Source organism: Tenrec ecaudatus, chromosome 2 (assembly GCF_050624435.1).
Source record: "Tenrec ecaudatus isolate mTenEca1 chromosome 2, mTenEca1.hap1, whole genome shotgun sequence".
Classification (NCBI taxonomy): Eukaryota; Metazoa; Chordata; class Mammalia; order Afrosoricida; family Tenrecidae; genus Tenrec; species Tenrec ecaudatus.
In genome coordinates, this window is record NC_134531.1 from 157,812,050 (window position 1) to 157,826,069 (window position 14,020).

The 14,020-nt window shown below is 48.0% G+C and overlaps 1 protein-coding gene across 1 annotated transcript in view; it reads right to left on the reverse strand.

Moving 5' to 3' along the window:
- Window positions 1–3,680: 3,680 nt before the first annotated feature.
- Window positions 3,681–14,020, reverse strand: part of SH3TC2 (SH3 domain and tetratricopeptide repeats 2) — a 65,350-nt gene continuing 55,010 nt past the window's right edge. The window contains exons 15-17 of the mRNA XM_075541791.1: window positions 12,039–12,189; window positions 7,196–7,392; window positions 3,681–4,590 (exon numbers count right to left, since the gene is read on the reverse strand). Coding sequence (XP_075397906.1) covers window positions 4,399–4,590; window positions 7,196–7,392; window positions 12,039–12,189 — 540 coding nt within the window. The 3' untranslated portion in view covers window positions 3,681–4,398. The remainder of the gene's footprint in view (window positions 4,591–7,195; window positions 7,393–12,038; window positions 12,190–14,020) is intronic.

Below are 14,020 nucleotides of genomic sequence, written 5' to 3' on the forward strand. Positions count from 1 at the left end.
CTCCCTCTGTACCCCGTGTCACTGTCTGTCTCTCCATGGGGAGAGCTAACACAAGCAAAGGAAGTCAGAGAGATCCGGGTCTTGAAAATGAGGCAAGACGTGACTGTCTCACAGGAGATGGCTACAGAGGCCTGGGGCAACCTGCACTGGATCCTGGGATGGAAAAAAAGCAAACATGGAAAACCGATGGCATCCAAATAGAGTATGGAGTCTAGGTAGCAGAAATGAACCAGCAATGGATTCTTAGTCTTGAACAAACTACACGACCATGTAAGATAGTAACAATAAGGGGAAAGGGGGAGAGGCAGATGAGAACTCTCTACATCACCTCTACAACTTCTTTATAATCCTATAAGTAGTCCAACCTGAAAAGATTACTAAGGAAATAGAGCAGACTGAGCTGGAAAAATAGAAACAAGCCAGTGTTCACCGTGACCATTTTCTGTGCCTCAGGCCACCACATCCCAGGTCTATAGAATTTGCTGAGTGTCACTTCCATTAGGCCCCTTGTCACCAACTGTGCCATTATACCACCTCTCTCGCCTGTGGCCCTCAAACTCCCCATTGCTGTTCAGTCGATGCCAATGCCTAGCCACCTTACAGGACAGGGTAGAACTGTCCCTGTGAGCTTCTGAGACTGTAACTCCTTGCGGGAGTAGAAAGTTACATTTTTCTCCCCAGAAGTGGCTGGTGGTTAACCTCAGGTTTAGCAGCCTAATGTGTAGCCACTGGGCCACCAGGGACCTGCACTAAAACCTAACGGGCTTTCCACCATTTTTTCTTGCTGGCCAGCAATCCACGTGGCTATCAGAAACATGTTTCCAAAGCGCCAGTCTGTGACTCCCCTGATTCTACCCCTTCCCATGGCTCCAAAGCTCTCTGGGGTCTGTCTGAAGTGCACCTTGCCTGCCTCTGCTTTTATCACAGTCCCTGAACCCCACCCCACCCCACCTCAGCTCGACTTTTGCTGAACAGAACTTGCCTTGTTCCTGGAAAATAGCTTGCCCTCTGCTGCCTACATGCTGGACACTCACCCTGGCAGTCAGCACCACACCCACAGGGCTGCAGGTAGAAATCAGTGAGCCTCTCTTTCAGGATCAACTTGGATGTCAAACCCTACTTCCCCTTACCATCCTGTAACTAACTCCCACCCCGGGTAATACCACTCATTCACTTGTTGACGCCTTCTCTCTGCCGGTGGTGAAAGCAGCATTCTCGGAACACCATTGACTCACTGTGAGACGCCAGCCTTCCTCACCCTGTCTCCAGTTCGTCGGTCTTTACCTCGATGTCACCAACAAAGCCAGTCCAGCACTTCCGGTCAGCACAGTGCCCAGCGCATTGGATCTAGTGCTAGGCTTTCACTGCCTTTGGTGGGTGCTCTACGCTCAGAAACGACGTAAGTCTGCCTCATGCAGAAACATGGATCCTCGTGTTGAAGGAACTGAGAGGAGGTGGGGGAGTAAACACAGTTAGAAAAACAGTCCGTGGAGGACAGCTCCCGTGGTGCACATAGGGGTGACACCTCTAGACACGCTGGTGCATATATGCATACATACAAAGATAGCATCAGGGTGAAGGCAGGGAGCCCCTGACACTGGAACCATTAAGCCCTAGGGCCCTGACTAGAGGTGAGACTGGAGAAAAGGACTGTGGAGGTGCCGTTTGCTCACTTGTGGAAAGGGAGCCATCAAAAGACCTGATTTGTTGCCTCAGTGTCTCGCCCTTTCTGTCACACAGTGATGGGGACAGTATTGTTGAAACAGAACCCAGAGACGATCATACTCATTTTATTCTACAGAGCAGGACTCCAAGGTGTACAGAAGTTATGCGACTCCCCCAAGGTCACACTGCACTTGCATGTCAAAATCAACTGAAATCCAAGTTCCCCAGTCCTCTGGTGCGCGAAAGGCTTTCCCGCAAGCCCTGACAACTTGTCCGTCGGCGTGTGCCTGTCCCCAAGTACATTTCTGTCGACAGAGTTAGAGTGTATTTGCACCATGCAAGCCAACACACACACTCTCTCTCTCTCTCTCTCTCTCTCTCTCTCTCTCTCTCTCTCTCTCTCTCTCTCTCTCTCTCTCTCTCTCTCTCAATAAAGGCATTTAGAAAAGCAAATAAAATGCAGCTAAAAGCAAGCTTGGGTTTCAGGGTGTAAACTTTTGGAGAAGCGAGCATGTGCCTGAAGGCAGAGTGAATACATTACAGAGCGCCCACCATGCTTGCTTCTCCCTCCTTGTTCCTCATTCAGATGAGATATAAAGAGTCGGGAACTAAGCAGGTTTGGGAGAAGGGGGATTAGGATGGAGATGCTCATGCATTCATCTCTGGCTGGGATATAGATATAATAAACCTCCTTCAATATAGACCAAGTCATTCTCGGTGGATCTTAAAAAAAAAAAGTGCATCGACATGGTATTCCCAGGGAATGAGCTAGCCACACTTTAAAATGACATTTTCAAACATGATTAAAAATGACTTTAGCAGAGTATTTCAATGTTCCCCCAAATCAAGTCCACTGCCATCATGTTGATTCCAACTCATTGGGAGAGCATCCAGGACAAGACTGAACGACTCCATAGACTATTCTGGATGGCAAATCTTTATAGGAACAGACAGCCTCATCTTCCTCCTGTGAAGTGGCTGGTGGATTTGAACCACTGACCTGGGCCACCACGTCTACAGCACTTGGTAAACCTAGGAGGTTTCCCAATTAAGTACTAACTAGGCTCTTTAACTTCTGAGATCAAGCATGTTTAGGATAGTATGGTCATAGATGATAAATGACCGTGTAGTTTGGTGACTGCAACAGTGTAACACAATGTGCTTCTCATAAAAATAAACAACGAATGAATTCATTCTTATAAACATGCTTGGCATTTTTATCGCCAAGCTTGTTAGAGGCAATTTTACCAGATTTACAGGTGGACTGCAATCTATAAAAACAATTCTGCTTCACAGCGACCCTGTACAACAGTGTTCTCAACCTGTGGGTCGAGACCCCTTTGGGGTCGAATGACCCTTTCACAGGGGCCGCCTGAGACCATTGGAAAACACATAGTTCAAATGGTCTTAGGAACTGAGACACCGCTCCTCTCCAGGCAGGTCTGCCCACCTGCAGCTACGCCCATGTATGGGGTCACCACAACATGAGGGACTGTATTAAAGGGTCGCGGCATTCAGGAGGTTGAGAACCACTGCCATCGGGTCTTCAAATATAAAAACTGCCTCTGTGGGTGTCCAAGAAGTAAATCTTTTATGAGAGCAGACAGCTCCTCTTTCTCCCAAGGAGTGACTGGGGTCCAAGCCCCTGACTTTGTGGTTAGCAGCCCCCAGTGGACCACTACACCACTAGATGCCCTTACCCAAATGCAGAGAATCATAAAGTTTTAAGCAAAAACCTACTCTCATAAGCAGTTAGGGTCTCCGAAACCCACAGGGACAGTTTTACCCTGTCCTCTAGGGTTTCTCCGAGTTGGAATCGACTCGAAGCTGTGAGGTTTTTGTTTTATATCATGTATTACAGTTGGGGGAAATCTGTGAGGCACTGAGAGGTCATTCATCTAACTCTTTTGTAAAGGATCCGCCTTATAATTAGTGAGACACAGTGGTATTTGACACTCCATCCTTCAGGACTTCCATCTACCTGCCCTTGGTGAAAAAAAAAGAGAGAGACAAAATGTGTGTAGAAACGCCCACGGGCAATCTTTAATAACATACAGTCATTAATAATGTACAGGTGCAATTTAAGTCATGACGTTTTTATTTTGAAAATAAATGTCTGTGGGTTTTGGTTTTTAGCTTTGGCCTTGGGGGTGTTTCTTGGGTTTTCTGGGCAGTTTGGGGAATGGGATAGAGATGGTGGACCAGTGTCCGTGGGTCCCATCGGGCCACTCTGAGCCTCTCTTTGGAGCTCAGCCACCCCCGGGAGTGTAAGGGGGGGACACCTCCCCGTCCCAGTTGCAGAGAGGAAAGAATTAAGCCACTGCTCTGTGGGCAGCAATAGGTGGGCTCTTTCCCTGAGAACAAGGCTGTGGCCAGGGCAAACTCCAAGTGGCTAGTCTTGTCGCCAGCGCAGGGCAAGGTCTGATTTCCCCACTTGAGGGAAGGAGATAAGGGTCCCCAGCAAGCCTGGTTCCTCATGCCCTGAGAAGGTGCCCTTCAGAGGTGAGGGTGTGTGCACCACAAGTCAACTGGCCGAGGCCTGGAGCCAGGACCGCTCCTTCCTGCTCCCTCATCAACTCCTTGTGTGCCCGGAATAGGCGCCGTTCCCGCGGACGGGGCTCTTCTCATTGGTAAAATGAAGCGTCTGGGACCCTCCAGGATTCGTGTTGAGGAGTCTAGGGCAGGCAGGCAGCTTTTGGCCATGTCGGCTGGTCAAAGTGGGGGCAACTCTCCTCAGAGAGTCAGTCCGCCACTGCTCAGCCACCGCGCCCTCTCTGAGGAGCGCCCAGTGGGGCTGCTGTGCCACAGGGGACTCTGGGAGATGCTGTCCAGCGTGACCCTAATGTTGTCCTGCAGCTCTTTGTCACCCAGCAGGACAGCGGCAGCCAGGGCCAGCAGGAAGTACTCTGTGGCATCGTGGGCATCCTAGACGAATGGGAGGGGGCAGAGAAGAGAAGGCATTAGCAAAAATCCCCGGGGGAGGCTTCGGAGCACTTGGGCTCCTGTTTACATAGCAAACAGTTCCCCCCCCCCCTCTTCCCCTGGCTCTTGGGCAAAGGAGCTGCGATCTCCAAGCTACAGTGCACCCACGCCTCTGCTAATAACACTTCCCCCTGCCCAGGCACGGGGGGCGGGGGGCAGGCACCATCCGCATCCTCGTTCTGCCAGTGAGCATCCCGTGGAACACAAACCCAGCTGGCCCATCCCAAACAGTTCTCAGGACTTTGCAGTGTGGCCTAGCTGGAGAAGGGGCCCCTCATCCTTCAAGGTGGGATTTTGAGCCTGGCAGTGGCTGGAGGGGAATGAGGGCAAGAAGCAATAAGAACTAGAAACAGACCGAGCCAAACAGATAGCAAGGGAGGCAGAGGAAATCCACAATGACATGTGAGTCCCGGGATCTAGAACCACCTGCAGTTAAATGTGCCTCTGCTGGTTCAGCTATTAGAGCCAATACATTGCCTTTCTTCCGAAGCCAGTTTGAGCTGAGTCTGTCCCCTGGAAATTCATAGAATCCAGATTGATTCGCTTAGATAATACTCACTTTGGGTCTGAATCCCTCCTGGGAGGCAGGAGAAGAAGCAAGGCAGCCAGGAAGTGATTTCAGCACCCACCCCAACCCCAACCCCACCCAATGTGCCTCCCTACAAGGTAGGGAGGAGGAACAGATGCCCCTCCGGGTGAGACTCGGACTCGGAAAGGGAGGTCTGGTTCTTATTAGCACTCACAAGTCAATAATTAATTCAGGCCAGAAACTAAGTCTGGCAAATGAGAAAAGAGCAGTTGAGCTGCCCTGAGAGTCCCTGGGGCCAAACGCAGGCGTGACTCGGAGTCACTACATGAAGAAATTAAGGGTTAGGCCGGAGAGGGTGAGAACCTCTGCCAAGAGGAAGCCAAAGCCCAGGGGCATGGCTCCAGGGTCGTAGAGAACATTGAAAGGAAACACTGCAGACTTTCAACACAGTTCTAGCAAACACAGGAAGTGCTAGATTCAAGCCCAGAAGTGCAAGTAGAAGAATGCCTAATCAGAACCTAGTCATGCTGACACTGGAAGACACTGTGCCTCATGATCGCAAACGTACTAAGTCACCCTACATTCTTTTTCAAATATAGCTTGTGTGACTTTCTAAGAAAGGAGTTGCAGGTAACTCATTGGCTTGTCACATAGTGTGGACATAGAGTTAAATACTCAGTACTTTTGATATCAATGTGGAGTTCTTATATTTGGGGAGTCTCCTGCATTTCAAAGGCCCTTGAAGTGTCTGATGGATAAAGTGGACCCAGGAATCATAGCAGAGCAAGAAGGCATTGCAGCTATGAGCTGTCTTTTCACTAAAGATGTGAACAACTTTCAAGGTCTCCAGTGAGGCTATTAACTAACCTTCAATAAGAAGCTGACACAGCCTGACTTGTTGAAAGTGAAGAGGACTTGAAACACTTGCTGATTTCAAGGATTTCAGCTTTCGGTAGGAATGACAACTCAATGCAATTCTCAGTCACTGACATCATGTCAATTTTGACTCACAGTGAACCTCGTAGGACAGGGTTGGAACTTCCCCTGTGGGTTTGTGAGGCTACAATTCTTTATGGGAATGGAAATCCTCATTTTTTTCTCCCATGGAGCAGTAGCTGGCTTTGAACTACTGACCTTGCAGTTAGCAGCCCAAAGTGTAACCACTATGGCACCAGGGACCTTTACTCAATGTAAAGAAGACCAAACTCTTCCCAACTGGGCTAATAGGTAACACCATGATAAATGAAGAAAAGATTGAAGTTGTCAAGGATTTTGTCTGGCTTGGGTCCACAATCAATGCTCATGGAAGCAGCAGGCAAGAGATCAAAAGACATGTTGCTTTAGGTAAATTTGCTGCACAAGACCTCTTTAGAGTATTGAAAAGCAAGGATGTTGCTTTGAGGACTAAGGTGTGCCTGACCCAGCCATGGTATTCTCTATTGCCTCATATGCATGTGAAAGCTGGATACCAGCACTTGAACTGAGGTTCTGGTGAAGATTATTAAAAGTACTGTAGACTGACAAAAGGACAAACAAATTTTTCTTGGAAGAGTGCCCCTTAGAGGCAAGGATGGCAAGATTTCATCTCATGTACAAGTACTTTGGACACGTTATCAGAAGAATCCAGTCCCTAAAGCGGGATCTCATCTTGATACAGTAGAGGAGCGGTGAAAAGGAGCAAGACAATATGTTGACCCAGTGGTTGGAACAATGGGCTCAAGCGAAGGAGCCAATGTGGGCATGGCACAGGCCTGGGCAAGGTTTCCTCCTGTGTGCATAGGGGTTGCTATGGGCGGGAGCTGACTCAATGGCACCCAACAACCACCAGCAATAGGGCTAAGTGCAAGAGCCCTCACATTCCCAGGGGACTCCCTCCCACCTGTGAGCCAAAAGTCTTCACCTTAGTCCTTTGGAGCTCTTGACTCTCTCTATCCCCATGACTCCGGCCACCCTGGTAGGGGTTAGGAAACAATGTGGCTGTGTGGCAGCCTCGACAAGTCTCAGAAACCAGGCCCTTACCTTCAGCTGATAGAAGGTGAGTCGGCCCAGGCGATAATACACCTTGGCATAGTACAGGGCCTCCTGTTGACTCTGCAAGCAGGGTGGACAGAGGGACAGAGTCTTCAGGTAGCAGTCCTCAGCCATCTCATACATTTGCAGGGTGTAATACACTGTGGCCAGGCGGTGAAAGGCTACCAGCTCCTGCCTCTGATCTCCTAAGAGATGAAAGACTGAGAGAGAGGTCCTGTAGCTGACACTTGGCATCACTCGTTCTGTAAAGTTTCTGAAGTTCTGCTGGGTATCAGAGAGGTGCTTAGGACGAAGAATATGAAACAGAAAGGGACTTCTGTCCTCAGGAAAGTTATTGTCTCACATAACACACATATTCTTTAAATAAGGCGTGGGGAATGTCTGGCCCGTGGGCCATATAAGGCCCTCAAAATCATGAACACCCGCTAGCCTCACCCTCCTCCCCAAAGAGAAGCCACCCCAGCCATCACATTAGGGCGAATTAATCAAATGTTTGACCAAATGGAACAGGCTACATTTAAGTTGATAATTTTGAATGATCTTCGACTGATGTTATAAATATTCAAATGACCCTTGGCAGGAAAAACAGATTCCCGCCCCTGGGTTAAGTAATAGAAACAAATATAGAACTTCACCTACTCCAAGTGCTACAAAAGAAAAGGCAAGACTGTGAGAGTGACTAATGTGGCATGGACTCGTATCGGTCAACATTTTCTCAGAAACAGCAGCCCTTTCCCACGCCTGGGAGAGGACAGGGGGACAAGACCATCTACCATGAGGAACTAAGAACCCTTAGAAGGAATAATTCTAGATGACAAATGGCTTCTCCACATAAAGTCATTCTCTGGAGCAAAGATTCCAACAGCACATCACGTTCTCTGCCCTGGTAACATTGTGGGTTAGGCTACTGATCACCACAACATCAGTGGTTCAAAGCCACCACCTGTTCCAATGGAGAAAGATGAGGCTGTGTGTTCCAGTAAAGATTTGCAGTCTCAGAAACCCTATCTCAGGTCACTAGGAGTCAGAGTCGACCTGATAGCCATAGACTACCATCACCAGCTCCCTGGGTGTTCCCTGACCATGAAGGCACTCAGGTGCTACTTGAAAGCCTCAGGGCTTGAGCGTACCCCCAGCTCCGTGGTGCCTAGGAAGATAAATCCAGCAACCTAGTTCTAAAACAGCGACCGTGGCGAATCCTGTGGGATGCCGGGAGTTGGCAGAGGTCGGTGTCAACCCGACCACAGGTGTTCTTTGTTTTGTTCTCTTGCTGCTTTCTTGTCTCCGGCTTCTATCCTGCTCGAGGTCTCAGGTAAGTTGGAGAGAAATTGCCCTACTCACCTTTACGCCCTGCTTTAGAGCATTAATTTCCAATGACTCTATGACTTAACCTTGGTTTGGGTGGCTGTGCTGTTTTAATAACTAACTAAACCCTATTAATACGAAATGATCTCGCAAGGGAAGCAGCCGCTTCCAGCCTTGCTCTTGGCATATGGGCACGGTGGCTGTTGGATGCCACCTGAGACGTCATGTTTCAGCTGCCTACAATCCATCCATCCATCCGTTGTGTCAAGCGCATTTGTACATATGTTGCCATCATCATTTTCTTTTTAATTTTAACAATTTATTGGGGCTCATACAATTCTTTTCACAGTTCATATATATACATACATCAATTGTATAAAGCACATCTGTACAGTCTTTGCCCTAATCATTTTTTTCTCTTTTCTTCTTTTACATTTTATTAGGGACTCATACAACTCTTACCACAATCCATACATATACATACATCAATTGTATAAAGCACATCCATACATTCCCTGCCCCAATCATTCTCAAGGCATTTGCTCTCCACTTAAGCCCCTTGCATCAGGTCCTCTTTTTTTTCCCCTCCTCCCTCCCCATTCCCCCCTCCCTCATATGGCCTTGGTAATTTATACATCGTTGTTTTGTCATATCTTGCCCTATCCGGAGTCTCCCTTCCCCCCTTCTCTGCTGTCCCTCTCCCAGGGAAGAGGTCACATGTGGATCCTTGTAATCAGTTCCCCCTTTCCAACCCACTCACCCTCCACTCTCCCAGCATCGTCCCTCACACCCTTGGTCCTGAAGGTATCATCCACCCTGGATTCCCTGTACCTCCAACCCTCATATGCACCAGTGTACAGCCTCTGTCCTATCCAGCCCTGCAAGGTAGAATTCGGATCATGGTAGTTGGGGGGAGGAAGCATCCAGGATCCGGGGGAAAGCTGTGTTCTTCATCGATACTACCTCACACCCTAATTAACCCATCTCCTCTCCTAAACCCCTCTATGAGGGGATCTCCATTGGTCGACACTTGGGCCTTGGGTCTCCACTCTGCACTTCCCCCTTCATTTAATATGATATATATATACATATATATACATACATATATACATATACACATATATACACATACATACACACACTTATATCTTTTTTTTTTTTTTGCATGATGCCTTATACCTGGTCCCTTGGGCACCTCGTGATCGCACTGGCCGGTGTGCTTCTTCCATGTGGGCTTATTTGCTTCTGAGCTAGATGGCCGCTTGTTCACCTTCAAGCCTTTAAGACCCCAGACACTATCTCTTTTGATAGCCGGGCACCATCAGCTTTCTTCACCACATTTGCTTATGCACCCATTTGTCTTCAGCGATCCTATCATGGAGGTGTGCAGTCAATGATATGATTTTTTGTTCTTTGATGCCTGGTAACTGATCCCTTTGGGACCACTCGCTCACTCAGGCTGGTGTGTTCTTCCATGTGGACTTTGTTGCTTCTGAGCTAGATGGCCGCTTCAAGCCTTTAAGACCCCAGTCACTATCTCTTTTGATAGCCGGGCACCATCAGCTTTCTTCACCACATTTACTTGTTCACACACTTTGGCTCCAGCCGTTGTGTCGGGAGAGTGAGCATCATAGAGTTCCAATTTAATAAAAGAAGGTATTCATGCATTGAGGGAGTGTTTGAGTAGAGGCCCAAGGTCCTTCCGCCACCTTAATACTTGACCTATAAGTATAGACACATAGATCTATTTCCCCATCCTCCTATATATATTTGCATGTACATGTCTTTGTCTAGACCGCCATCATCATTTTCAAAACATTTTCTTTCTACTTGAGCCCTTGGTATCAGCTCCTCGTGTTTCCCCCTCCCTCCCTCATGAACCCTCAATAAGTTATATATGATTATTTTCATATCTTACATTGTCCTCTGTCACCCTTCACCCACTTTTCTGTTGTTTGTCCCCCTGGGTGTGGGTTCTAGACTGATCCTTGATCAAGTCTCCCTTTCTCCCCGCATCTTCCCCTTATCCTCCTGGTATCTCTATTCTCATTGTTGGCCCTGAAGGGTTTATCTATCTTGGATTCCCTGTGTTGTGGGGTTTCATCCTTAGCAGTGTGCATGTTCTGTTCTGATCCAATTTGTAAGGTAGAATTGAGGTCATGATTTTGGGGAGGGGAGGAAGCATTAAAGAACTGGAGGAAAGTTGTATTCATCAGTGTTACGCTGCCCCCTGACTGGCTCCTCTCTTCCTTGGGACCCTTCTGTAAGGGAATGTCCAATTGTCCACATATGGACAACCTTTAGAGGAAAAATCCAAGTGAGAGAAAACTTCTCTGATGTGGAAAAATCTAGCCAGGGGAAGCCCATGCCTGCAGCATGTACACCCGGCCTCCTCTCGGCGTTTGTCCAGGGAAGGGAAGGGAAGGGAAGGGAGCTCTCACTGGGAGCTGCCCGGCCCTTTCCTGGGAGTGGCAGGCAAGCAGCTCTGCTAAGGTTTTCTGCAGTGAAGGAAAAGTGGGGGAAGGAGAGAGAGACCCTTGAAGTTCAATTAGACATGGTAAAGTCCAAGCAAACATCAGACACCCTGGAAAAGGCCTAGGAGTTCCTTCCAGCATCTCCACAGGAAACACCACCTTCTGCCACCTCCTCCTCTGCCCACAATTCCGCTAATCAAACCTGCCCCTCTCAAGCACCAGCCTTCACAGGGAGGTATGGCTGCTTGGGGCCGACGTTTGCTTTCTTCTGCCATGTTTCTCCTTCAATGACTTCGATTGCTTTCTGCTCGTTTTTGCTGTCAACAGGGGGGCGATTTTAGCAGTATCGTGAGTGAAGTTAATGTCCTCTAGTCTGGGAACTTGACCTTCATTTACATTTTGTTTCCATGGGAAATGAGCTTTTGACCAAGCAGCCAATTAAAAAGTTCAGGGCGCAGGCTTTCAGTGACAGAGTCATGTGGTGACATTGCCAGTGGACACGATAAAATACCATTCACCTTAAACTTGAGGAGGAAGACCAACTATAGGCTAGTAATCAGAATGATTACTTATACTTATCAAAAGCTTGCATGTGCAAAGCGCTGTCCTGGGTTCTTTACAGGGACAGCCATGCGTCTTCATAGTAAGGGCACGAACTGGGGGAAGGTTTTAATCCTGACCTGCTGATAATAATCTGGATGGGAATGGCGGTTAAGCAGCTTCTGGAAGGTCGCCCTGCTAATGGCATTGGACCTGAGACTTGAACACAAGAATTTTTGGCCCTGAGTCATTGTTCTGTTGCCCATGTTTCACTAACTAACTAACCAGGTGTTACTGATGCAAGTCCAGCCTCCTGTGTGTCAGCATTTTCAATGATGGATGTTTCCCAAATGCATCGCCTGGCTTGTCTTCCAAGGTGAATCTGGAGGGTTTGAACCTCCAATCTTGTCGTTATGTTAAGCACTAATGCCACCCCGGGACGCCTAGTCCATTTTCAGGCAGTGTTTAGCACGCCCATTTTCAGGCTCACCTCCGATTCACAGGACACCTACCTGTGACTGTGCTGAGTCTAGCAGCCAGGGTAGCAGATTCCAACGCTTTCTCGCAGCCCTCAAGGCTGATCTGCAGCTCTGTCAGCTTGTTGAAAATTCGGAGCTCGGTTCTGACTGCCTTCATCCTCCTTGCTAAAGGAACAGCCCCAGCCTAAGAACCAGAGCACCAGAACTTTCATTAGTGTGGCTAAGACCCAACAGGAGGCTTTAGGACAGAGGTTCTCAGCCTGTGGGTCGAGACCCTGTGGGAGCTGAAGGACCCTTTCACAGGGGTCGACTGATGCATAACAATAGCAAGATTACAGTGATGAAGTCGCAAAGGAGACATTTTTATGGTTGGGGGTCAGCACCACATGAGGAACTGTATGACAGGGTCGGGCATGAGGAAGGCTGAGAACCACTGCTTTAGGGGAGGGCTGGGATTACAGGGAGGAAGTGAGGAGGGCCGTGGCTCCATGCATGTCTTTTCTTTCGGGCTCTCTTGGTCTTTTCTCCTGGAGGCTTTGCCCAGCTCTCAGCAGTGGAAGAGCTAAAGGTCAACAAAAGTTGGGGAACCGACAGCAAGGACGCGTTTCCAAGTCACCTCTCAGCCATGTGCACCCCCTGCATGGAACTACGTATATAGACTCAATACAAAGGGCTTCGCCTAGTGTCTGAGCATGCTGAATAGATGTTCATTTCTATTATCTTATTATTGCATGATTTCAGAGGAGCCCCCGTGGTACAGTGGTTATGCATTAGACTGCCAACCAGAAGTCAGCAGTTTGAAACCACCAGCCACTCCTCAGAAGAAAGTTGAGGCTTTCTACTCCCATAAAGAGTTACAGTCTTGGAAACCCACAAGAGCGGCTCTATATGAGTCGGAATCAACTTGATGACAGTGAGTGAGACATGATAATAAGACAATCGTTGGATCTCTCTGCTCCTTCACTTCCGGATCTTTAGAATGCATGTGGAAGCACATACCTCAAGAGCTAGGGACTTGCTTCTTTTTCTCCACTGTCTACCATGCCTAGTTTGGTGCCGGGCACGTATTGGATGCTTAATAAACACTAACCACAAGGTCAGTAGTTCAAAACCACCCGCTACTCCAAGGGGAAAAGGTGAGGTGCTCTCTCCCATAACGAGTCACCGTCTTGGAAACCTACAGAGGCAGTTTTACTCTGCCCGATAGAGTCTCTGTAAGTCAGAATTAACTCGATGGCAGTGAGTGTGTTTGTTTGTAATGTCTGCTGACAAGATAAAAAATGAGTGATTTTCTGAATAATGAAAATTTAAGGTCAAATAAGATAATGAGGTTTTTCCAACTTACTTCAGATTTGAACAGCAATAATACCTGCTTAACATCTGGACATTAATTTCATTAGTACTAATTTTTTTAAATCATTTTGTTGGGGGCTGATACAACTCCTCTCACAATCCTCCGTGCACCCATTGAGTCAAGAGTACTAATTCTTAAATTAACTCCCATTTCTCATCTTGCGTCATCCTAGGCAATAATCGCAGTGAAATCGTGAGTTATATCAGCTATTACTGTGATTATTTAGTTTTGAAAAATACATTTTAATACTAACTTAACAAAAATTATAATAAAACATAATGTTCCCCTGTACTCCCCTTTTAACCATCTCCCATAGTCCTTGTGTGATGCAGGAACTGCCCTGGGAGACAGGAGCACATAGCACAAACCAGTGGGTGCCTTCCAGTCAGGAGGCGTAGTTGGGATGGTCCGCGGGGACATTCATGCTGCCGTGGTGCTGAACAGCTTTCCACGGATCTTCCAGACCAAGACAGCCACGGAAGAGAGGCCTGGCAATCTACTTCAGAAAATCAGCCAATGTAAACTCCATGAACAAAAGTCTGATGCACAACTGATCAAAGGAATGGCCCGGGACCAGGCAACAGCGGTTAGGGTGCATGGGTCCACTGTGACCAGCAGCTGAGGGCAACAACAATTCCTGGTGGGGATCATTGTTCACACT